We start from the raw sequence: 25,030 nt of genomic DNA, 5'->3' as shown, positions 1-25,030 counted from the left end.
TGTGTATGCATTGCAACATCTACATGTTGCCTAGGTATGCCTAATGCTCTGCTTATGCTCTATATTTCAAGAGCTATGTATTCCCCAGCATAAGCCCCACTGGCTCCATTCTGCACTGTATGGGGTGATGCCCTTGTTTCCTGCTAGACCAAAGGGGAGAACTAAACTGGCTTTCCAGTCAGAGAACAGGTTCCAAAAGATGACAGATTTTTACTACAGTACATACAGTACAAAACATAACAGTGCAGTACAAAACAGAACATTGCAATACAGTACAGTGCAGAACAGTGCAGTACAGTGCAGTACAGTACAAAACAGAACAGTGCAGTACAGTGCAGTACAGCGCAGAACAGTGCAGAACAGCGCAGTACAGTGCATAACAGTGCAGTACAGTACACTCCATGTGTTTGATCCATCCTTTGAACATAAAGTTTTCCCCTGTTTAATCTAAAACGGGTTTTCACTACACTGTGTGCTCAAATTGGTTCCACTAGAGACACAAGCCTCAGGCAAGACAAACTCTACAAGGCCACTATAACTCAGAATCTTAATAGAATCAATAAGCAAGGTTCTTTAAAAGTGAAGCCATGGTTAAGATACAAGACACTCCACAAAATAACTACTCCCTTAAAACGGACTATGGGCCGTTCTGGCTCGGACAAGGGTTACTTGTCCAAGGCCTACTTGCTGTCCCTGACATGGTGATGTAGGTTGTGTAGTTTAAATATCCAGACACATCACAGGAAGTGTGCATGTCCCATTGGTGTGGAGAAGGGATGCTGAACTGGCTGAACTGCGATGAAAGACTGTGTTAAAAAATCCTAGCTCTACAGCAATATATGGTATTTGGCAGCCACTCTTCATAGGAAACATGAATCGGTTAAATAGAGCAGAGCTGACTTCTGAGTCCTGAATGTTCAGTGTCTGATAAGAGTCATATATGCTACTTACTGCCTACCACAGATGTCCAGATTTCCACACACACACGCACACATAAATGCACGCACACACAAACACACGCGCGCGCACACGCACACAAACACACATGCACACACTAAATGTGCATGCTTGTGAGTGATATCTCTGTTTTATCATCTTGTGCATAGTGAATCGTTTGATGCATAGTGAATCGTTTGGTGCTTGCATCCAGAGAACATCAACAACATGTGTTCGATCATGTGTACTGAAACCAAACATCTATACCAATCAATATATGTAATTCATACAAATCATGTACATAATTTGAAATTGAACTGCTGGCATTTATTGTTCCATGACTGCAATAGCCTATTATCATTATTCATCTGATTTACCTATTTATTTGTTTCTTGTTTTTTGATATTTCGTTGCAGCCATCCTATTCATCCAATATTCTTGTTTTTTTGTTTTTTTTTCGGATGAAATTATGTGTATTTTTTTTTATCATGTTTTCATAGTCATGATTAATGTAACTATCCTCTTATTCTCCGAGTCAGCCCAGACAGTCTTCAAAAAGAGAGAATCAACCTACCTCAACGAAATAGAAGCAAGGAAGCAAGCTGACGCTGTCTTTCGTCATATTTCCTTTTTGTCTTTCTCTTGAAGACATGATTGGTCCCCCGGTACTCGATAAAATGATGAAATAATAGCGGTAACCTGCTGTAAGATGGTCAAATGTCCAATACTGCTGTCACACCTGGGTGCCAATATCATACGCGCACGACTGCCCCTCGTTTCATTCCGAAGTATACCGTGGATGAAGAGTGCGGGTTGCAACCACAGTCGGCATGCACCTCACAAGACTCTCTTAAAAAGACACAGAATCTCCTAACCTGATTTTGAGAAAGTATCCTCGTTGCTAATATCAAAAGCACATAATTTGCATCTCTTGATAAAGACTTGGCATACACTTGGGCCGCACGAGCAGTCACCGAGTAAAGTCCTTGGAAAGCTGCTATGACATCAGCAGTGCTCTCCTGTTTTACACTCTGGCGCTTTGGGGAAAGGCGCAGGCGCACTCCGGAACGCATGCATTCATAAACATGAACTGACAGCATTTTAATTAGCTCAGCAGTAAAACAGTCACAGTATACAGTAGATTTCGGCCTGTCTGTTTATTAGGCTTATGTGTCCAGTAGCTTCCAAATGACAACCTGAATAAATCAATTTCTACTGCAAATGTCTTCTAGCAATACCTATCAACAGGGCCATTGCTAGCCTTTTGGGGGTCCTAAGCGAGATTTGGTTGCCCCCCATTTTAAATTCAGAGAGAATAAACTACGTTTTAAAGTGAATTTTCTGCAATTCTTTACATTATGCCATAGGGCGGAGAGACATTTAGCAATTTTATAGCAAATTCCATGTAATAACATTTTTTTTTGCAATGGGGCAGACACATTTCTTGCAGTTTTACAGCTAACTTCCAGCAATTCTGCATATGTTGCTATGTCTATGCCATGATATGTGAGAGTGAGAGTGACTAACACAATCAATGGAGCCCTGCTGGAGTTCAGGGCCACTGGGCACGTGCCCTGCGTGCCTGGTTGGTATTTGGCCATGATAACTATACATTTAGATAGCTTGCTAGACTAACTTATCAATCTAAAAAAAAAATAACCAACATGGCTAATTGAGTGATTGTCACTAACTAGGTTTCCATCCAATTGGCGCTAGATTTCCATGTGACTATAATATGGTTTTCATCGCCTTTTCAACTATACTTATAGTTTTGTCACAAAAACTTGCATAAAATAGCAAATGTGCCTACTCTGGTCTTGGCACGTGCTCTCTAGCCAACAGCTCACAGATATAGTGCAGATAGGCTAGTTTACACAATGAGATTATTATGGATAAGAGTGAGAATATTTTTTATTTGTCAAATGGCAGTCAAGCATCGATCATCATGTCACCAGAATCAGACCCTCAATATTTATTGGAAAGGAGCATCAAGATCACCGTGCACTTTCACCCCCCTGTGAAGTTTACCATAAGTTTTCTCATCGGTAGCCTAATAAACTGAATGGTTCCCTGAGTCGTAGTGGGAGGACCACACACCATATTATCGTGTGACTCCAAGTTTACTTCGATATGATGGTTATTATATCAATATTTGCACATAAAGTTGTTTACACCGCTTTTTCTCAAATAATGAATTTTACGGACAGAAAAAAATCCCGCCATGTCGAACGGACAAATTATTTGTCGGTATTTATACAATTGTACCGAAACTTCCTGATTCCATCACAGCAATCATCTTTGTTTATTCATACGGAATGACTTTACTCGCATAAAAACTGTGGATGGAAACATGGTTAGTGACTAACATAACAAGAAACAAATAATAGCTGAAGCCCAACCAAATTTCTAACTTGTACCTACTGAATTCCACTATTCTAACTCTCAACAGTAAGTTGAGACCCCGACTGAGTTCCAAAAGATAAAAATTGGGTTTATTGCCCCCTAACGGCCTGGGGCCCTAAGCAATCACTTATGTTGCTTATGCCTGGAGCTGGCCCTGCCTATTGATCATGGCTAGATAGATGGCTGCTTGATGTGACTGTGGTTCAAGTGTAGCAATATTGTGCAGCACAAATGGTGTAAAAACTTGATAGCCTATATCTTTAATGAGACTATCTATTACTGGCATTGATACAGAGTGGGTGTAATTAATGGACTCCCATTAATGATTGTTCTCTCCTCAGGGAGGAGAGGACAATCATAATTAATTAACTAAATCTTCCTCTTTTCAACAATCTTCAGACCCTTTTCACATCCTCTGATTACTTTTTTCATTTTTCAAATATCTATTAATTGGGCCCACGGTCAGAAGATAAGAATGATCCAAATCTGTAAAAATATGCCTACATTTAGAAAACAAGACACTCTTTTTTTTTCACCACACATAGTGTTGTGTGTTCCTTCCAAGCAACTCAACTTTAGTTTCATCTGTCCACAGAATATTTTGCCAGTAGCGCTGTGGAACATCCATGTGCTCTTTTGCAAACCTCAGATGTGCAGTAATGTTTTTTTTGGACAGCAGTGGCTTCTTCCATGGAGTCTTCCCATGAACACCATTCGCGTCTAGTTTTTTACATATCGTATACTCGTCAACAGAGATGTTAGCATGTTCCAGAAATTTCTGTAAGTCTTTAGCTGACACTCTAGGATTCTTCTTAACCTCATTGAGCATTCTGCGCTGTGCTCTTGCAGTCATCTTTGCGGGACGGCCACACCTAGGGAGAGTAGCAACAGTGCTGAACTTTCTCCATTTATTTACAATTTGTCTTACCATGGTCTGATGAACATCAAGGCTTTTAGAGATACTTAAGTAACCATTTTCAGCTTTATGCAAGTCAACAATTCTTAATCTTAGGTCTTTTGAGATCTATTTCATTCAAGGCATGGTTCACATCAGGCTTCTTGTGAATAGTTTTTTTTATAGTGCAGGGCAGCTCTAACTAACATCTCCAATCTCGTCTCATTGATTTGACTCAGGGTTAGCTGACTCCTGACTCCAATTAGCTTTTGGAGAAGTCATTAGCCTAGGGGTTCACATACTTTTTCCAACCTATACTGTGAAAGTTTAAATGATGTATCCAATATAGACAAGAAAAATACAATAACTCGTGTGTTATTAGTATAAGCACAGTGTGTTTGTCTATGGTTGTGTCTTAGATGAAGATCAGATCAAATTTTATGACCAATTTATGCAGAAATCCAGGTATTTCCAAAGGATTCACATACTTTTTTTTTTGCCACTGTAGGACACCTTTTACTAGGAGAAAGAGTTAGAGGTGTTGGGGGATGGGACGATAGCAACAGTGGTGTAAACTAGCCTTCACTTCCATGACATTACAGCAAAAAGACTGACCAGAGTTGCGCATGCGCACTAGCGCATCAGCTGTATCCACCAAGGTAATTGACAACATACCGGAGACACTGAAAGTATTGAAATTAATCAGTTATTTTCACCAGAAGGGACCTCGGAAATTCGTAGAACACTAAATGTACATCCAAGAAGGAAAGGTCCGTAGAGATACAAACATATGAATCACGTCTGGTTGTTTATTTATCACGTTCAGACTTCTGAAGCTGTTGAGTCGCTAAAACTCCTTGAGCAGTCCAAGGTAGGACTTTTTCCCGTTATCCCGTCAGCACTGCAGAGACTGTCGCAATTGTCGCAGGGTAGATGTTCAGTCGTAACTGCTCTGCATTTTGTTAGGCTACCGTTCGTGCAGAGAATGAGAAAATACAGCAATGCACCACGTATGATAGCCTATGGCTCCATGCTTTGTAAGGACGTGTGGTGGTATGCATCGAGGAGGAAAGCTAAGAAAACGTCAAAACATTCATATCGGTAGAGTTTCAGAGTATTGCCATTTTGAAATGAGGCTCAATAGTGTATATAGTGTTATTACGATCTGTCTTGCTACAGTTTCAGGTGCTCTGATCATTATTGTGTTGTAGGCTAGGCTACTGTACCCATGGATCCCTGATACAATCTTCAACCTACACTGTACAGTGCAGAGTAAAACATTGATGATGCAATTCATCTGTAGCAGTTTATAGACGTATTTGAATATACCCTTAAATGGGTAATCAGCTGTTGCTACATCCATTTTTGGACTTAAATTAAATATGTACCGATTGATTATTGAAGAATATAACTTACATATGGCATGAGCTTAGTTCAACTGTCATACCCCATCAGAACGCAATATATAAGCTTGTTTTACTCCAATGTTTGCAAACCAATATATAACCTTAAAAAATGATTAAAACTATAATTTTGATATCATGGATGGCCAGTCCTTGCATCTATAGCTCTGTCTATGAATTTTAGAGTGGTTACATTTGAGGAGTTTCGTTCCAAATCACTGTATATCAATTTTCCAAAATGTTAGTAAATTAGCTGTCATTGTTGAAATAAATTATTAAAGCGATTGGTGGTTTTTCCCCCCCACAATCTAATCATGGCATAGGGTAGTTCAACGACAGACATGTATTTGTTTAAAATGTATCAGTTGAGGGTTTCAATACAGATAATCAAATAATCATGTTTTTGCTAAATGCTATATAATCGGCAAACTCTCAGATAAATAAGTACTACTGCTAGGTTTTACACAGTCAAATGTAACAAATAACTACATTTTAAAGAAATAAATCTACAAATGATACATTTGTGACATCAAAACAGTATTCATACCCCTCGACTTATTCCACATGTTGTTGTGTTACAGCCTAAACACAATAACCAATCATTTATTTATTTTATTTATTTCACCTTTAACCAGGTAGGCAAGTTGAGAACAAGTTCTCATTTACAACTGCGACCTGGCCAAGATAAAGCAAAGCACTTTGACACATATAACAACACAGAGTTACACATGGAATAAAACAAACATACAGTCAATAATACAGTAGAAAAATAAGTCTATATACAATGTGAGCAAATGAGGTGAGATAAGGGAGGTAAAGGCAATAAATTGGCCATGGTGGCAAATGACAAATAATAATGACAAATAATGACAAAGTGAAGACAAACTTTTTGAAATATTGGTACTTTTATCGAAAATTAAATACAGAAATATTTCATTTATGTTAAGTATTCACACCCCTGAGTCAATACTTTGCAGAAGCACCTTTGGCAGTGATTACAGCTGTGAGTCTTTCTGGTAAGTCTCTAAGAGCTTTCCACACCTGGATTGTGCTACATTTGCCCATTATTCTTAAAAAAAATCTTCAAGCTCAAATTGGTTGTTGATCATTGGTAGACAACCATTTTCAGGTCTTGCCCTAGATTTTCAAGTAGATTTAAGTCAAAACTGTGACTCAGCCACCCAGGAACATTCACTGTTTTCTTGGTAAGCAACTCCAGTGTAGATTTGGCCTTGTGTTTAGGTTATTGTCCTGCTGAAAGGCGAATTCATCTCCCAGTGTCTGGTAGAAAGCAGACTGAACCAGGTTTTCCTCTAGGATTTTGCCTCGGTTTTGCTCTATTCCGTTTCTTTTTTATCCTGAAAAACTCCCAATACTTAACAACTACAAGCATACCCATAAAACATGATGCAGCCACCACTATTCTTAAAAATATGGAGAGTGGTACTTAGTAATGTGTTGTATTGGATTTGCCTATTTTTTCACAGTATTACTTTAGTGCCTTGTAAACAGGATGCAAGTTTTGGAATATTTTTATTCTGTACAGGCTTCCTTCTTTTCACTCTGTCAATTAGGGAAAGGGAAAGGGGGATACCTAGTCAGTTGTCCAGCTGAATGTATTCAACTGAAATGTGTCTTCCGCATTTAACCCAACCCCTCTGAATTAGGTTATTATTTTGGAATAACTACAATGTTGTTGATCCATCCTCCATTTTCTCCTATCACAGCCATTAAACACTGTAACTGTTTTAAAGTCACCATTAGACTCATGGTGAAATCCCTGAGCGGGTTCCTTCCTCTCCGGCATCTGAGTTAGGAAGGACACCTGTATCTTTGTAGTGACCATGTTCAAATATCAGCTTTTCTTTTTACTCGTCTACCATTAGGTGCCCTTCATTGTGAGGCATTGGAAAACCTCCCTGGTCTTTGTGGTTGAATCTGTGTTTGAAATTCACTGCTCGACTGAGGGGCCTTACAGATAATTGTATGTGTGAGGTACAGAAATTAGATAGTCGTTAAAAAATCATGTTCAACACCATTATTGCACACAGAGTGAGTCCATGCAACTTGTTATGCGACTTGTTAAGCACATGTTTACTCCTGAACTTATTTAGGATTGACATAACAAAGGGGTTGAATACTTATTGACTCAAGACATTTACGTTTTTCATGTATAATTCATTTAAAAAAAACTTAAATAAGAAAAACATAATTCCACTTGAACATTACGGGGTATTATGTGTAGGCCAGTGACCAAAAAATCTAATCCATTTTTTATTCAGGTTGTAACACAAAAAAGTTAAGAGGTGTGAATACTATAAACAGTATATACAGTACCATTGAAAAGTTTGGACACACCTACTCATTCAAGGTTTTTTCTTTATTTTTACAATTTTCTACATTGTAGAATAATAGTGAAAACATCAACACTATGCAATAACAAATATGGAATCATGTAGTAACCAAAAAAGAGTCAAATAAATCAAAATATATTTTATATTTTAGATTCTTCAAAGTAGCTACCGATTGCCTTGATGATAGCTTTGCACACTCTTGGCATTCTCTCAACCAGCTTCACCTGGAATGCTTTTCCAAATGTCTTGAAGGAGTTGCCACATATGCTGAGCACTTGTTGGATGCTTTTCCTTCCCTCTGTGGTCCAACTCATCTCAAACCATCTCAGTTGGATTGAGGTCAGATGATTGTGGGGATCAGGTCATCTGATGCAGCACTCCATCACTCTCCTTCTTGGTCAAATAGCCCTTACACAGCTTGGAGGTGTGTTGGGTCATTGTCCTGTTGAAAAACAAATGATAGTCCCACTAAGCGCAAACCAGATGGGATGGCGTATCAATGCAGAATGCTGTGGTAGCCATGCTCGTTAAGTGTGCCCTGAATTCAAAATTAATCACAGACAGTGTCACCAGCAAAGCACCCCCACACCATCACACCACCTCTTCCATGCTTAACGGTGGGAACCACACATGCAGAGATCATCCGTTCACGTACTCTGCATCTCACAAAGACACAGTGGTTGGGACCACAAATCTCAAATTTGGACTCATCAGACCAAAGGACAGATTTCCACCGGTCTAATGTCCATTGCTCGTGTTTCTTGGCTCAAGCAAGTCTTTTCTTCTTATTGGTGTCCTTTAGTAGTGGTTTCTTTGCAGCAATTCGACTATGAATGCCTGATTCACACAGTAACTCTAATGAACTTATCCTCTGCAGCAGAGGTAACTCTATGTCTTCCTTTCCTGTGGCTGTCCTCATGAGAGCCAGTTTCATCATAGTGCTTGATGGTTTTTGTGACTGCACTTGAAGAAACTCCAGACTACTCACCCCTAGATGGACAATGGCCAAGGTGTCTGGTCATCTAGCTCGAACCTAGTCATTGGTGAAAAGCTCTTTGTTGGCACTGAAAAAGTCCAAACTGCTTTACATTACACATATTTGTTTTTTTGCATTTGTGAGCATTTGTGGTGTCCCCGTTCCTTTATTAGTCTGTTGTTGCCGTGGAAATGGATTAAAGACTGCCACGAACTGAGATACAGAAGCTCGAGGTAGATGGAAACCCAATAATAACTCAAGGCTAAAACGTACAGTTCTCCCTGGTGAGGTGAGTTTGTGTCCCAAATTGAACCCTTTTCCCAGGCTTCTCATGACAAAAACTCCAGTGATCAAATACAATACAATAATAATCTTGCTCAAAATGGAATTCTTCCTTCAGCATAAGTGGCCTTTCAGAACCAGACAAAAGTTTTGTCTGAGGAGAACACTCTTTCCCACCTTGACTGTTCCGAAAGTACATAGCATTTGAAACCGGGGTACACCACACACCCACTCTGTCTGCATTAGCAGTGCAGTGCAAAACAAAACTATCTGCTCACACATTGTTTCTGGGCTGGTCAGGGCCCGGTTTATTTTGGGAAACCAGGCCCTGGTCTGGTCTGATCTCTTCTAGTATGATCTGGTCTGATGTACTTAGCTTTTGCCTTCTGACATAAAAGACAAGTAAACAATACCTCCTCTTTAAAGAGCAAGGTTTGGCCCACCACATACAGTAGAAGCAGCAAATGTTTAAACAATGAGGAGACAGTTGTTAAGAATAGCATAGTTATGGAAGGGTCCTGGAATAGACTGAATCACAATGATCCCCCATCTCATTCTGAGCTGGTAGTTACTGGAGTATGTATTCCTTCTCATCTGCTGTGGAATTAGAATCAGGTTTCTGCTTTTAGATGTACCGTGTTTGTCTGCTCGGTTAATATGCATAACATCACAGAGGGTATCGAGATGCATGCTGCACACTCAAGCACAGGGCCAAGGTTAAAAATGTAATGCCCCAGAGGCAAAGCACAGTGATTCACTCTAAGTTTGTTGGACTTAAATCCATCCTTAATTGGTTGAAAATGGTCAGTGTTATGTTGTTAAGTTTAATTTAACATTTGTTAATTCAATTCACATCACTCATATGAAGGTGCTTTATACCTGTAACAATTGTAGCCTGATTGTGTAGACAGTGTTTCAAGACAGTGTTTCTTCTAGACAGTGTTTCTTTGAGCTACTAAACCAAACAAATACATTTCTCTCTCTCTCTCTCTTTCTCTCATGAGAAGTTGAACACAAGGTTATTCACTGAAATATGTTGTACATCATAAACATGTCCCTGTATATGACAGACACTTTTCAGCTATCTCCCCAATGCCCCCTTGTGGTAATGAATATGATAGCAATGTATAGCCTGCTAAGGACCAGAATAATGTGTAATCCTGTCAAAAGCTCATATAGAGAATCAATATAACATCATATAAACTCATGCCAAACATTTAGAATGAGTACATTGAAAAAAAAATTGAAATCTGTGAGAAAATAAGCGAGATGACCTGTACTTGGCCTGCAATCTTAAAGTGTCTCAGAGTAGGAGTGCTGATCTAGGATAAGTTGTAACTTTTTGAATCATAATTAATACGGGACTTCTATTCTTAGTTGTTTTTATGAATACGGCCCAAGGTTTCTAAAGGAGGAAAACCTTTTGTTTTCTATGATGGTAGTGATAACGTGTCAAAGATTGTTTACAGGCTCCATCTAGTGGTTGGCTGTAGTAGTTGTAAATAAAACTTTAGGCACCATACATACAGTTTTCGAATGGAACTCTAATTAGTGTCCCTTTGTATACAATTTTACAGTTAATGCCACATTTTGGTGTACGGAAACATGCCTGCAGTCGCAGAAAGATGGGAGCCAAGAGATAAGAGGAAATTCTTCACTTACCTGCTTGTGGAGGTAGGATTGTATTATTATGGAGAATTGTTCCCTTACAGAAAAAAAATCACATGATTTCTGCATGTTAACACATGTGATCTTGTGTGAGCACATGTGAGAACATGATCTCATGTTAAATAAATGTGACAACATGGGGATGTAAAATGTCAACATGTTACACCATGAAACTACACGTGACATTTCACATGTACAATCATGTGAAAACATGTTTTTGGAACATTTCACGTGACGTTTCACATGTTCAAATGTATTTTGGGAATCATGTGAAACCATGTGTGTTTAGAAAACTTCACACTTGTGAAATTTCACATGTGAAATTATCCGCAAACGTGTTTTTGGAACACTTCACATGAGATATTGAGGCGATTCGATTATCTGGCACGGGTTTGTCGGTGGGAGGAGTTGGCACCGGGTGAAAAGTGATTGATTTTGGAACCAGGCTGCCTCCCTGGAAATGTTTTTCTCAATTTGTATTTATTTATATTTATTTTCCACTCAGAAACAATTGCATTGTTTTCCAGGGAGTCTTGGGTTCCATAAAATCATTAAAAACATACACATCACATAAAAGTTGACTCTAAAAACACACCATACACAGATGCATATCCATTAGCACACATTCAAAAGCACAGCTAAGATCACAGTAAGAGCCAGGTCAGCCAGGTTCCCCGTTCAAAGCCAACGGCGAAGTCGGCTCAAAACAAAAGTGACGTAGGTTAAGCACATGGAGTATCGAGTCGAATTCTGTGTTTTTACATGCAAAAGTGATTGCTTTTGATAAATACGCTTTATCTTCCTTCTCAACGAAAACTAGTTTGAAATTTCTAACATATATTTTATGGAAAAGAGACGTTGTATGTTTCTGAATGATGCACCATGCTGCCTTGTTCACGACATGACCGAGCAGTGCAGATTGCTGTTCCATATGAGAAGGGTGTACCTCCCTCACATATTTAGTTTCATGTTGCTTTACATGTTGTCACATTAACTTCACATAAGATCCCATTAGTTCACATGTGAAACACATGATCACGTGAAATTCATGTTGTTTTTCCATAAGGGCAAGGACCATGTTAGCATTTTTGTAAGATGTTCTCAAGACATTTGTTTACCAGTCGTCAGGACCTCACGTGATGGCCTCAGATGGTCCCAAAACATTATAAGTAATGAAATGGTATTGAGTTTTAAAGTGAGTAGTATGCTGTTCATCTGAATTTGAACACACAACCTCTGGATTCAAGGTGTGCTGATCTTTCTGCTGTTCTGCAGTCTGTAGCATTCCTCTACACATCCGTTACCTATAATACATCTCTGCACATAGCTAAAGACTGCCATCTGCACTGCTATTTTAGTTAGCACTTCATCTGACTATTCTCTCATCATTGATTTCCTTGACCTATTTCAGAAATGTCACCGTTCTCTGTATAGTTTAATGTTGGCAGGCATATTATTCTGTTTCAATGATACTCCTGAATCGCAATAGTTTTTCTTGAGTGTATTTTTAACCAAGCTGATATTTACTTAGAAGTCTAAGGTGTAGGAATACAGGTGAAACCAGCCATTGGCAGAAATATCAGAATGCCGTGAACCAAGAGGTTGTGAGTTCAAAGCCCAGGTGAGGACGCATTGAATAATAATTACTGTATGAATAAACGTACGTCAAATATGTAGGATGAAACACTGTATGTTAAAAGCACTGTGTGTATCATAATGACTCATTTCTGCCACATGTGAAGTGTTCCAAAAACACATGAATTCACATGTGAAGTGTTCCAAAAATATGTTTTCATATGTGAAATGTCACGTGAAGTGTCCCCGAAAACAAATATTTTCGCGTGAATTCGTGTGGTTTTTCTGTCAGGGTTATACTGTTTATACAGTTTATTTTCTGTTAATTGGAGCGATTGTGAATCTAAATTCATTCCTAACAACTTCAGCTCCATCTTGAAAATATTTCCTCTTCATTTCATTTCCTGTACCCTTAGGAAACACTGAACACAATAAACACAATGATGTAGCCTTGAACTTCTCAGTTTTACTCAGAGATGTAACTCATCTCTACACATTTATGTGGGAAAACGAGGAGACGGGATATGGGAGAATGTCACAGCAAATTAACTGAGCTGGCTCTGCGGGTTATTAACGCTGTGATTTTCACCTGCAGAATACGTAAGGCTGTTTAATCACGACTCTATTAGCATCACATGTTCTCTGAAAGAACATCATCACCATCATCATCATAATTGAACTCCACCAAAATCATCGGCCTAATCGTTTCACATTAGGTGTGAAATGAGCCTGCTCCTCTCTTCTCCTCCTCTCAATTTGCCAGAAGTGTGAACAATAATAGCCCACTTTGGCATCCTCACAAATGATTGAGACCAAACACAAACAGTTATTTACTAACAAAACCCACTTAAATATCATCATGTTTACTGAGAGGAAAGTCCTATTGTGTACATTGATGACTAACCACCACAGTTTCTCCGTAAATTGAAATGAAGGATATCATAGTTATTCACCAGTATCTATCAATCCAGTGGATCTTACTTCATCTATGCATCTTTGCCATGCATCAACTGTGCTTGGCATCTATAAATATGTCTGTGGACGTGTTTCAGTTACTCCCCAATACATATGAATTATGTGCATGTCATGCAAGGTTCCTGTTCGTAATTTGCCTATACTATATAATGGCACACGTGTATAATGTCATTTTAATGAAATAAGGAGACAAAGAAAGCATTAATGAGAAATGTCTCCGCCGTCTGAGGAGATGTGAGTGTACTTTAGACCGGTGGGTAAAGACTGCCAACGTACCAATGCTGGGAGTAGGAGACTGACGTGCTGCAATACCTACTGGGCCAACCAGGCTGGTGCTAGGAGGGAGCCTGTTTAGGGGCTGTTGAAGGTGTTGAGTTGTTCCTCTGAGGGGTTAGGCTGGGGATGTGTGGGAGAGAAGTGAACTGAAGGTCATTGTCAACTCATAGATAGACCCACTCTTCCAGAAGCACAAGCCTTGTTGGTGCAGTAAATGCTGCACATCATTCTACCCCTGAGGCGTCACTCCTGTGGTCCTCTGAGGGGTTAGGGGGAGTGGGAGTGGGAGCAAAAGAGAGCCTAAGAGGTTGAAGCAGAGGCTGACTGGTCCCACTGCTCCTCTCCTCTCTCCCTCAGCCCAGACGGAAGAACAGAAACAACACATAACAGTCCTGGCTCTGGAGAGAGAGTCTGCCCCCTCAACACATGGTTGAGGGGGCAGAAGTCTGACAGTCACATATTTTCTTTAGAGTGACTGCCTTTAAAAGAAACTAATCCCTTTGAAAATGGCCTATGTGGCATCGATATGAGTCAGAAACAGTTATTCTAGTGTCAAAATGGACTAACAAGTGTAAATACAATAATTTTGGTCATAACGTCTTGTCTAAAACGGAGATGGGAACATCTGTGCGTCACAATGGGTAAATTATGGTTGGGTTTTGAATTGATGATGTCCATTTACCCATTAACATGTGTTGAACAACTGCAGTGACTGCTCTCTATCCAATAGCATAATGAGACAGACCTACCGCAGCCCGACTTAGTTTACATAAGACAACACATTGCACATTTTTTTACTTGAGAATACTGCACCAAACACCTTAGTTTGATGTCAAATTGTGCAACTAAAACATCTTCGGCAAAAACGTCAAAATAATTTACAGATTTCTTGAGTTATCTAAGATTCATTCTGGGGATTGTGATGCATTGAAATAGGCTACTGCCTCTACAGTGTCTCATGGGGGACAATCATCATTAACCAAACGTGGAATCGGTTAGAATACACACCTCCAAGCCCGAATGTCGTTTTTCTAATGAACAACAGAAAAACCCATGTTCCAAAGCTGCTTGGATGTTGGAGATGAGCATATTGCTTTCTCTGCTTTTCCTTGTGTTTATTGTAGGTTATTGTTATCACCTAAACATTCCATTAACTATTTGTATATATTCAGAAATGCTGGCCTCTGACGAACTTGCATACAGTTCATTCAGGGCATTCACACCCAATGTACTTTAGCAGCCTACATTTGAAGTGTTGAATCTGCCAGTACAGAAGAACACAGGGGCCCTCTCCCAGACACCATAGTACCAAGTCTCTCTGGGCTCTCAGTAGCACAGCTTGGCCTATTTAATACACTAGATCATCACAGTCCTCCATCAACTTAAGGGCTCCCTGAAAGCTCCACACAGCTCTCCTCCTCGATTCCTTTTGTAAAAGACACCACAGAGGCCAATCCTCTCCCACTAGCTCCCAACTCACTCCGTCAGCAGCCTAACTCCACTTGGGCAGAAAGCACTTCAAAAGAGAAGAAGGATACAAGAGATGGCCCAGGAGTCCACGCCAGTAACAGTCTTTCTATCTCTCTCTCGCTCTCAAATTTTATTTGTCACATATGCCGAATACTAAAGGTGAAATGCTTACTTACATCTTAACAAACAATGCAGTTCTAAGAAAATAGAATTAATAAAATATTTACTAAATAAACTAAAGTACTTTTTTTTTTTTTTTTAAAGTAACACGATAAAATAACAATAACGAGGCTATATACAGGGGGTACCGGTATCGAGGCAATGTGCGGGGGTACAGGTTAATTGAGGTAATTTGTACATGTAGGTAGGGGTAAAGTGGCTATGCATAGAGAATAAACAGCGAGTAGCAGCAGTTTAAAAACAAAGGGGGGGGATTAATGATTCAGCAGTCGTATGAATTGGGGGTAGAAGCTGTTGGGGGTAGAAGTTGTTGAGGAGCCTTTTGGACCTAGACTGGAGTCTTTGACAATTTTTTGGGCCTTCCTCTGACACTGCCTAGTATATAGGTCCTGGATGGCAGGAACCTTGGCCCCAGTGATGTACTGGGTTGTACGCACTAGCGTCTGTAGCGCGTTACGGTTGGATGCTCTCGATGGTGCAGCTGTAGGTCTTTTTACGGATCTGCGGACCCATGCCACATCTTTTCAGTCTCCCGAGGGGGGAAAGGGCGTTATTGTGCCCTCTTCATGACTGTCTTGGTGGGTTTGGACCATGACAGTTTGTTGGTGATGTGGACACCAAGAAACGTGAAACTCTCGACCTGCTCCACTACAGCCCCATCGACGTGAATGGAGGCGTGATCGGCCCTCCTTTTCCTGTAGTCCACGATCAGCTTCTTTGTCTTGCTCACGTTGATGGAGAGGTTGCTGTCCTGGCACCACACTGCTAGGTCTCTGACCTCCTCCCTATAGGCTGTCTCATCGTTGTTGATGATCAGGCCTAACACTGTTGTGTTGTCAGCAAACTTAATTGTGGCGGAGGAATCGTGCTTGGCCACACAGTCGTGGGTGAACAGGGAGTACAGTAGGGGACTGAGCACGCACGCCTGAGGGGCCACCGTGTTGAGGATCAGCGTGGCATACAGTGGGGGGAAAATGTATTTGATCCCCTGCTGATTTTGTACGTTTGCCCACTGACAAAGAAATGATCAGTCTATCATTTAAATGGTAGGTTTATTTGAACAGTGAGAGACCGAATAACAACAAAAAAATCCAGAAAAACGCATGTCAAACATGATATAAATTGATTGGCATTTTAATGAGGGAAATAAGTTTTTGACTCCCTCTCAATCAGAACGATTTCTGGCTCCCAGGTGTCTTTTATACAGGTAACGAGCTGAGATTAGGAGCACACTCTTAAAGGGAGTGCGCCTAACCGCAGCTTGTTACCTGTAAAAAAGACACCTGTCCACAGAAGCAATCAATCAATCAGATTCCAAACACTCCACCATGACCAAGACCAAAGAGCTCTCCAAGGATGTCAGGGACAAGATTGTAGACCTACACAAGGCTGGAATGGGCTACAAAACCATCGCCAAGCAGCTTGGTGAGAAGGTGACAACATTTGGTGCGATTATTCGCAAATGTAAGAAACACAAAAGAACTGTCAATATCCCTCGGCCTGGGGCTCCATGCAGGATCTCACCTCGTGGAGTTGCAATGGTCATGAGAACAGTGAGGAATCAGCCCAGAACTACACGGGAGGATCTTGTCAATGATCTCAAGGCAGCTGGGACTAAAGTCACCAAGAAAACAATTGGTTACACACTACGCCGTGAAGGACTGAAATCCTGCAGCGCCCGCAAGGTCCTCCTGCTCAAGCATACATATACAGGCCCGTCTGAAGTTTGCCAATGACTCAGAGGACAACTGGTGAAAGTGTTGTAGTCAGATGAGACCAAAATGGAGCTCTTTGACCTCAACTCAATTCGCCGTGTTTGGAGGAGGAGGTATGCTGCCTATGACCCCAAGAACACCATCTCCACCGTCAAACATGGAGGTGGAAACATTATGCTTTAGGGGTGTTTTTCTGCTAAGGGGACAGGACAACTTCACCGCATCAAAGGGACGATGGACGGGGCCATGTACCGTCAAATCTTGGGTGAGAACCTCCTTCCCTCAGCCAGGGCATTGAAAATGGGTCGTGGATGGGTATTCCAGCATGACAATGACCCAAAACACACGGCCAAGGCAACAAAGGAGTGGCTCAAGAAGAAGCCCATTAAGGTCCAAGAGTGGCCTAGCCAGTCTCCAGACCTTAATCCCATAGAAAATCTGTGGAGGGAGCTGAAGGTTCGAGTTGCCAAACGTCAGCCTCGAAACCTTAATGACTTGGAGAAGATCTGCAAAGAAGAGTGGGACAAAATCCCTCCTGAGATGTGTGCAAAGCTGGTGGCCAACTACAAGAAACGTCTGACCTCTGCGATTGCCAACAAGGGTTTTGCCACCAAGTACTCAGTCATGTTTTGCAGAGGGGTCAAATACTTATTTCCCTCATTAAAATGCAAATAATTTCATAACATTTTTGACATGCGTTTTTCTGGATTTTTTTTTTTTTTTTTTTGCTGTTCAAATAAACCTACTATTAAAATGATAGACTGATCATTTCTTTGTAAGTGGGCAAACGTACAAAATCAGCAGGGGATCAAATACTCTTTTCCCCCACTGTATGTGTTTTTGCCTACCCAGGATCCAGTTGCAGAGGGAGGTGTTTAGTCCCAGTGTCCTTAGCTTAGTGATGAGCTTTGTTGGCACTATGGTGTTGTACGCTGAGCTGTAAATGAACAGCATTCTCACATACGTGTTACTTTTGTCCAGGTGGGAAAGGGCAATGTGGAGTGCGATTGAGATTGCGTCATCTGTGGGTCTGTCTTGCTCACATCGGCTACGGAAAGCGTGATCACATGTCCGGAACAGCTGGTGCTCTCATGCAGCTTTAATGTTGCTTTCCTCGAAGCGAGCATAAAAGGCATTTAGCCCGTCTGGTAGGCTCGTGTCACTGGGCAGCTCGTGACTGGGTTTCCCTTTGTAATCCGTAATAGTTTGCAAGCCCTGCCACATCCGACAAATATCAGAGCCAGTGTAGTAGGTTTCAATCTTAGTCCTGTATTGACGCTTTACCTGTTTGATGGTTCGTCTGAGGGCATAGCAGGGTTAGTGTCCCGCTCATTGAAAGCAGAAGCTCTAGCCTTTAGCTCAGTGCAGATATTTCCTGTAATACATGGCTTCTGGTTGGGATATGTACGTACGGTCACTGTGGGGATGACATCGTCGATGCACTTATTGATGAAGCTGGTGACAGAGGTGGTGAGTTGAGTTTGGTCTCTACACACAAAACAATGAGGGTTCCTTAAGGGGAATGGTTCTATGTGGAACCATAATGACTCAAAGAACCCTTTGAGCTCTTCAATGTTTCTTTGCTATTTTAGTGATAATTAAAATGTAGGGGCAGCAGCTCATTCAGGTGGCCTAGTGGTTAGAGCGTTGGGCCAGTAACCAAAAGGTTGCTAGATCAAATCCCCGAGCTGACAAGGTAAAAATCTGTACTTCTCCCCCTGAACAACACAGTTAACCCACTGTTAATCCACTAGGCCGTCATTGTAAATAAGATTTTGTTCTTAACTGACTTGCCTAGTTAAATAAAGGTAACATTATAAAACAAAAATACAAAAATATTCAAATATTTTGGGGTTCGGTGCAACCGTGAGTGAGTGTGTCATTTCAGTTTATCGAATGTGTTGTTTTATGCCGTTACATATTATATATGACTATGGCCAGTGATGGTGTCTTGTGAAAGATTTACATATGGCCTTGAGTCAATTGAGAACGGTTGACTAAATCAGTCAGTGGTTCTCAATTCTTCCCTCAGAGACCCCCAGCTGTTCCAGAGTTAGTGCACTAGATTCAACTTCAATTTAACACAATAATAACAGCTATGGAATTATAACAATATAATACGGCTGACCAGAATAAAAAACCTGTATGGTTCTTCAAAAGGACCTACAAAGAACCTATCAGATTGATAAAGAATATTTATAGAACCATTCTCCATAAAAGTTCTATAAAGAACCATGAAAAAGGGTTCTATATAGCCCCAAAAAGGGTTGTAACCATAGCAGAACCCTTTTTTTGGTGCTATAATACAAAAAAAAATGTAATGGTAATAGAACATTAGGAAAGGCTTCTTTATAGCACCATAAATGTTCAATTTAGAACCTTATAAGCATGGTTCTTTATAGAACCTTTAAAAAATGGTTCTATAAAGCCACAAAAAGGGTTGTAACAATAACATAACCCTTTTTTTTGTTACTATAATAGAACCATTATAGAATCTTAAGAAAGGGTTCTTTATAGCACCATACAGGTTCCATTTAGAATCTTATGAGCATGGTTCTTTATAGAACCTTCAAAAAGGGTTCTATGTAGCACCAAAAAGGATTCTGCTATGGTTACTAGTCAAACAACCCCTATCTGGTACAATTTTTTTAATTGTATTGTGTGTATACTCCAATTCTCTCTCTCTCAGGCTCTCTATGGTACTTGGGATCGCCATACGAAATGCTGTTGTTGTCAGTTTCTAATGATATGCCTAGTCATCTCTCTCTTGTTCTCTCTTTCTCTATGTATTTACAGTATATCCATCTCTCTCTCGCTCTCTCTCCCTCTCATTAATCTGGGTGTCGCAGTGGCAGACTAAGGCCTACTGGAATATACAATGGCAGTTTGCGATCCCAGAACAAGCAGAGAAACAATAGCTAGTAGATATTTGTAAACCGTCATGGCTATCAATTTCATGTGGTGATCATCATTATGGAGGCCAGATTGTGCTACATCAGAGTACTGGGGCATTATGAACTCATAGAATCTTCCCCTGGAATGTTTGATTAGTGTGATGAATTATGTGTTCAATGGAAATTATTTTTGCCAGGCTCTATCAACTCAGTTCAAATAATTTCAGATGGTGATTACTTTGATGGGTGTGATTCCTAGTGATTCCTAGTGATTCCCTTCTAAACTCAATGTACACGTATGCTTAATGAATTAAGACAAGATGCTGAATATTTAATTGAATATTTTATTGTGATACCTTAAAAGAGGATCTTGCTTTATTTTAGTGTCTACGTGACAAGTAAATGTGTCCTCCTTTTTCATGTCAGGCATCAATGTGCCTTCAGAAAGTATTCCCATCCCTTGACTTTTTCCACATTTTGTTAAGTTAGAGAAAGTGGGATTAAAATGTATTTAATTGTCATTTTTTTGTCAACGAGTTACACAAAATACTCTGTAATGTCAAAGTGGAAGACATTTTTAACATAAATCATACACTAATATGTCTTGATTAGATAAGTATTCAACCCATTGAGTCAATACATGGCAGCGATTACAGCTGTCAGTCTTTCTCTGTATGTCTCTAGGAACTTTCCACCACCTGGATTGTGCAACATTTCCACATTATTCTTTTCAAAATTCTTCAAGCTCTGTCAAATTGGTTGTTGATCGTTGCTAGACAATGATTTTCAGGTCTTGCCAGAAATGTTCTAGCAGATTTAAGTCAAAACTGTAACTCGGCCACTCAGGAACATTCACTGTCTTCTTGGTAAGCAACTTCAGTGTAGATTTGGCCTTGTGTTTTTAGGTTATTGTCCTGCTGAAAGGAGAATTCATCTCCCAGTGTCTGGTGGAAAGCAGACGGAACCAGGTTTTCCTCTAGGATTTTGCCTGTGCTTAGCTCCATTCTGTTTCTTAAACTCCCGTCCTTAATGAGCATACCTATAATATGATACAGCCACCACTATGCTTCAAAATATGGAGAGTGGAGAGTGGTACTCAGTAATGCATTATTTGTCTCATGCACTGAATACAACAGGTGTAGACCTTACAGTGAAATACTTACTTACAAGCCCTTAACCAACAATGCAGCTTTAAGAAAAATACCTACAAAAAATAAGAAATGAAAGTAACAAATAATTAAAAAGCAGCAGTAAAATAACAATAGCAAGGCTATATACAGGGGGTACTTACAGGGGGTACCGGTACAGAGTCAATGTGTGGGGGCACCAGTTAGTCGAGGTAATTGACGTAATATGTACATGTAGGTAGAGTTATTAAACTATGCATAGATAATAAACAGAGATTCGCAGCAGAGTAAAGGGGGGGGGGGGGGGCAATGCAAATAGTCTGGGTAGCCGTTTGATTAGATGCTCAGGAGTCTTATGGTTTGGGGGTAGAAGCTGTTTAGAAGCCTCTTGGACCTAGACTTGGCGCTCCGGTACCACTTACCGTGCGGTAGCAGAGAGAATAGTCTATGACTAGGGTGGCTGGAGGTTTTGACAATTTTTAGGGCCTTCCTCTGACACCGCCTGGTATAGAGGTCCTGGATGGCAGGTAGCTTGGCCCCAGTGATGTACTGAGCCGTTCGCACTACCCTCTGTAGTGCCTTGCAGTCGGAGGCCGAGCAGTTGCCATGCCAGGCAGTGATGAAACCAGTCGGGATGCTCTCGATGGTGCAGCTGTAGAACCTTTTGAGGATCTGAGGACCCATGCCAAATCTTTTCAGTCTCCTGAATAGGTTTTGTCATCCCCTCTTCACGACTGTCTTGGTGTGCTTGGATGATGTTAGTTTGTTGGTGATGTGGACACCAAGGAACTTGAAGCTCTCAACCTGCTCCACTACAGCCCTGTTGATGAGAATGGGGGTGTGCTCGGTCCTCCTTTTCCTGTAGTCCACAATCATCTCCTTTGTCTTGCTCACGTTGAGGGAGAGGTTGTTGTCCTGGCACCACACAGCCAGGTCTCTGACCTCCTCCCTATAGGCTGTCTTGTTGTTGTCGGTGATCAGGCCTACCACTGTTGTGTCATCGGCAAACTTAATGATGGTGTTGGAGTCGTGCCTGGCTATGCAGTCATGAGTGAACAGGGAGTACAGGAGGGGACTGAGCACGCACCCCTGAGGGGCCCTATGTTGAGGATCAGCGTGGCAGATGTGTTGTTACCTACCCTTACCACCTGGGGGCGGCCCATCAGGAAGCCCAGGATCCAGTTGCAGAGTGAAGTGTTTAGTCCCAGGGTCCTTAGCTTAGTGATGAGTTTTGAGCTGTAGTCAATAAATAGCATTCTCACATAGGTGTTCCTTTTGTCCAGGTGTGAAAGGGCAGTGTGGAGTGCAATAGAGATTGCATCATCTGTGGATCTGTTGGGGCGGTATGCAAATTTGAGTGGTTCTAGGGTTTCTGGGATAATGGTGTTGATGTGGGCCATGACCAGCCTTTCAAAGCACTTCATGGCTACAGACGTGAGTGCTACAGGTCGGTAGTCATACAGGCAGGTTACCTTAGTGTTCTTGGACACAGGGACTTTAGTGCCTTGTTGCAAACAATATGTTTATTCTGTACAGGCTTCCTTCTTTTCACTCTGTCAGTTGGGTTAGTATTGTGGAGTAACTACAATGTTGTTGATCCATTCTCAGTTTTGTCCTATCACAACCATTAAACTCTGTAACTGTTTTAAAGTTACCATTGGCGTCATGGTGAAATCCCAGAGTGGTTTCCTTCCTCTCTGGCAACTGAGTTAGGAAGGACACCTGTATCTTTGTAGTGATTCTGTGTATTGATACACCATCCAAAGTGTAATGAATAACTTCACCATGCCCAAAGGGATATTCAATGTCTGCTTTTTTTACCCATCTACCAATAGGTGGTTGAATCTGTGTTTGAAATTCACTGCTCGACTGAGGAACCTTACATATAATTGTACAGTAGGTGTGGGGTACAGTAGTCATTCAAAAATCATGTTAAACACTATTATTGCACACTGAGTGAGTCCATGCAACTTATTATGTGACATGACTCCTTAACGTATTTAGGCTTGCCATAACAAAGGGGTTGACTCAAGACATATCAGCATTTACTTTTTTATTATTTTGTAAACATTTCCACAAACACAATTCCACTTTGACATTATGGGATAATGTGTGTAGGCCGGTGACAGAAAATCTCAATTTAATCCATTTTAAATACAGGCTGTACAACAAAATGTAGAAAAAGTAAAGGGGTGTGAATACTTTCTGAAGGCACTGTATCTGCATTTCAGTCTTAATCCACTAGAGGTTGCACTGCTGTTCTCTATTTCTCTCATTTGCCTCTGAAATATTACAGCAATAATGAACCAGGGTGTGTTTCATTGCTATTCATATAGTTATATTGTGTATATATGCATAATATACATTATATGTAACATTATAGACTGGAATTCATTTTCCTCCAATATAATCCAGCATTGCACCGTGGCGACCTCTTTAAAGAAAATAAGATATAACAAATGCATTTGTTACTCTCCTTTAAAGCTATGTGCATAGTCACCAAGACCTTCCCTCATACATCTCAATGTGACTGTATCACATGGCCAGCACAATGAACTCTTTATTTAATCTATCAAACATAATCTAGTTGTGAATAAAAGTAAAATACTGTGGCGTTGATCTTGCGCTTTCATAGATTCGATTTATGAGGTTGTGGAATTTCACACTTGTCTCATGCACTTGAAAACTGATTATCCACTCGACTTTGTAAGACTTTAGTACTTTCTCATTCACCTCATTAATCTGCGTGCTTCTCACTAAGTGATTTCAAGCTTGTTAGGCAAAGGTCCCAAATGTAATGTAATCGCTATATTAGACAATTCAAAACAAAAAATGAAGTTTTAAGAGAGAAGAGGCATTGGTTTGAAGCCGAAAAAGAAAGGAAGTTTACGAGCACCACAATGCCTATTCCACCCATGCTCTACCAAGGTTTTCCAGCACACAGCTTTGACCTACAACAGTAGCTATATTGGTATTGTACTTCAAACGATGTTTTGGCAGGTTGCTTAGGATTCAAACCTTCTCAAACAGCCAAATTCATACTCTTAGAGGAGGTGCTTCCACAATAATGTGACTTGTACCACATACAAGGGAAAATATTGGATTCTTCAGAAACTTCAGTAAGATATTATCCCATTATGTTACCTTTTCATGCTTTTTGTATGAAATGAAAACAACTTTGTTTTTGTACATACAAGACCATCAGGCTTGATTGAGCTGTTTTGGTTTGTAATAATGTGGTGCATGCATGTATTTCCTGAAACCTTTATTTTAGTAATACATGTCACAACAACAAAAAATCATAACAAAATATTTAAGTACCTTTGAATGGGGTATGGTAGTAGGTCCCCGGCACACCGTTTTGTGTCAAGAACTACAACGCTGCTGGTTTTTTTCATGCTCCACAGTTTCCTGTGTGTATCAAGAATGGTCCACAACCCAAAGGCCATCCAGCCATCTTGACACAACTGTGGGAAGCATTGGAGTCAACATGGGCCATCATCCCTGTGGAATGCTTTCAACACTTTGTAGAGTCCATATCCTGAAGAATTGAGGCTGTTCTGAGGGCAAAGGGAATTATTAAGGTGTTCCTAATTTTTTTTATTTGTTTTCATGCTCAGCATAGTTTTTTGTTTTTACATTCCATGTTTTTTACACCGAGGGGTGATTATGCAGCATTTTTATAAAACATTATAATTAAGCAATAAGGCACAAGTGGGTGTGGTATATTGCTAATATACCACTGCTAAGGGCTGTTCTCTGCACGACACAACGCAGAGTGCCTGGATACAGCCCTTAGCTGTGGTATATTGGCCATACCACAAACCCTCAATGTGCCTTATTGCTATTATAAACTGGTTACCAATGAAATTAGAGCAGTAAAAATACATATTTTGTCATA

At 40.5% G+C, this 25,030-nt stretch overlaps 2 protein-coding genes across 4 annotated transcripts in view; one reads left to right on the top strand and one right to left on the bottom strand.

The window, feature by feature from the left end:
- Positions 1-1,947, bottom strand: part of plppr4b (phospholipid phosphatase related 4b) — a 42,439-nt gene extending 40,492 nt beyond the window's left edge. The window contains exon 1 of the mRNA XM_014157389.2: positions 1,511-1,947. Within this exon, the coding sequence (XP_014012864.1) occupies positions 1,511-1,588 (78 nt within the window). The 5' untranslated portion in view covers positions 1,589-1,947. The remainder of the gene's footprint in view (positions 1-1,510) is intronic.
- Positions 1,948-4,846: 2,899 nt separating this feature from the next.
- plppr5b (phospholipid phosphatase related 5b) overlaps positions 4,847-25,030 on the top strand; it is a 116,026-nt gene continuing 95,842 nt past the window's right edge. For 2 of the 3 annotated variants that reach the window (XM_045702120.1, XM_014157383.2), the window contains exons 1-2: positions 4,866-5,105; positions 10,827-10,923. In XM_045702120.1, coding sequence (XP_045558076.1) covers positions 10,855-10,923 — 69 coding nt within the window. In that variant the 5' untranslated portion in view covers positions 4,866-5,105; positions 10,827-10,854. Of the gene's footprint in view, positions 5,106-10,826; positions 10,924-25,030 lie in introns of all 3 variants that reach the window. The other variant, XM_014157385.2, reaches the window with a different exon arrangement.

The sequence above is a fragment of the Salmo salar genome, chromosome ssa19, assembly GCF_905237065.1.
Source record: "Salmo salar chromosome ssa19, Ssal_v3.1, whole genome shotgun sequence".
In the NCBI taxonomy this organism is placed as follows: Eukaryota; Metazoa; Chordata; class Actinopteri; order Salmoniformes; family Salmonidae; genus Salmo; species Salmo salar.
This window is presented reverse-complemented; position numbering and strand designations above follow the sequence as displayed.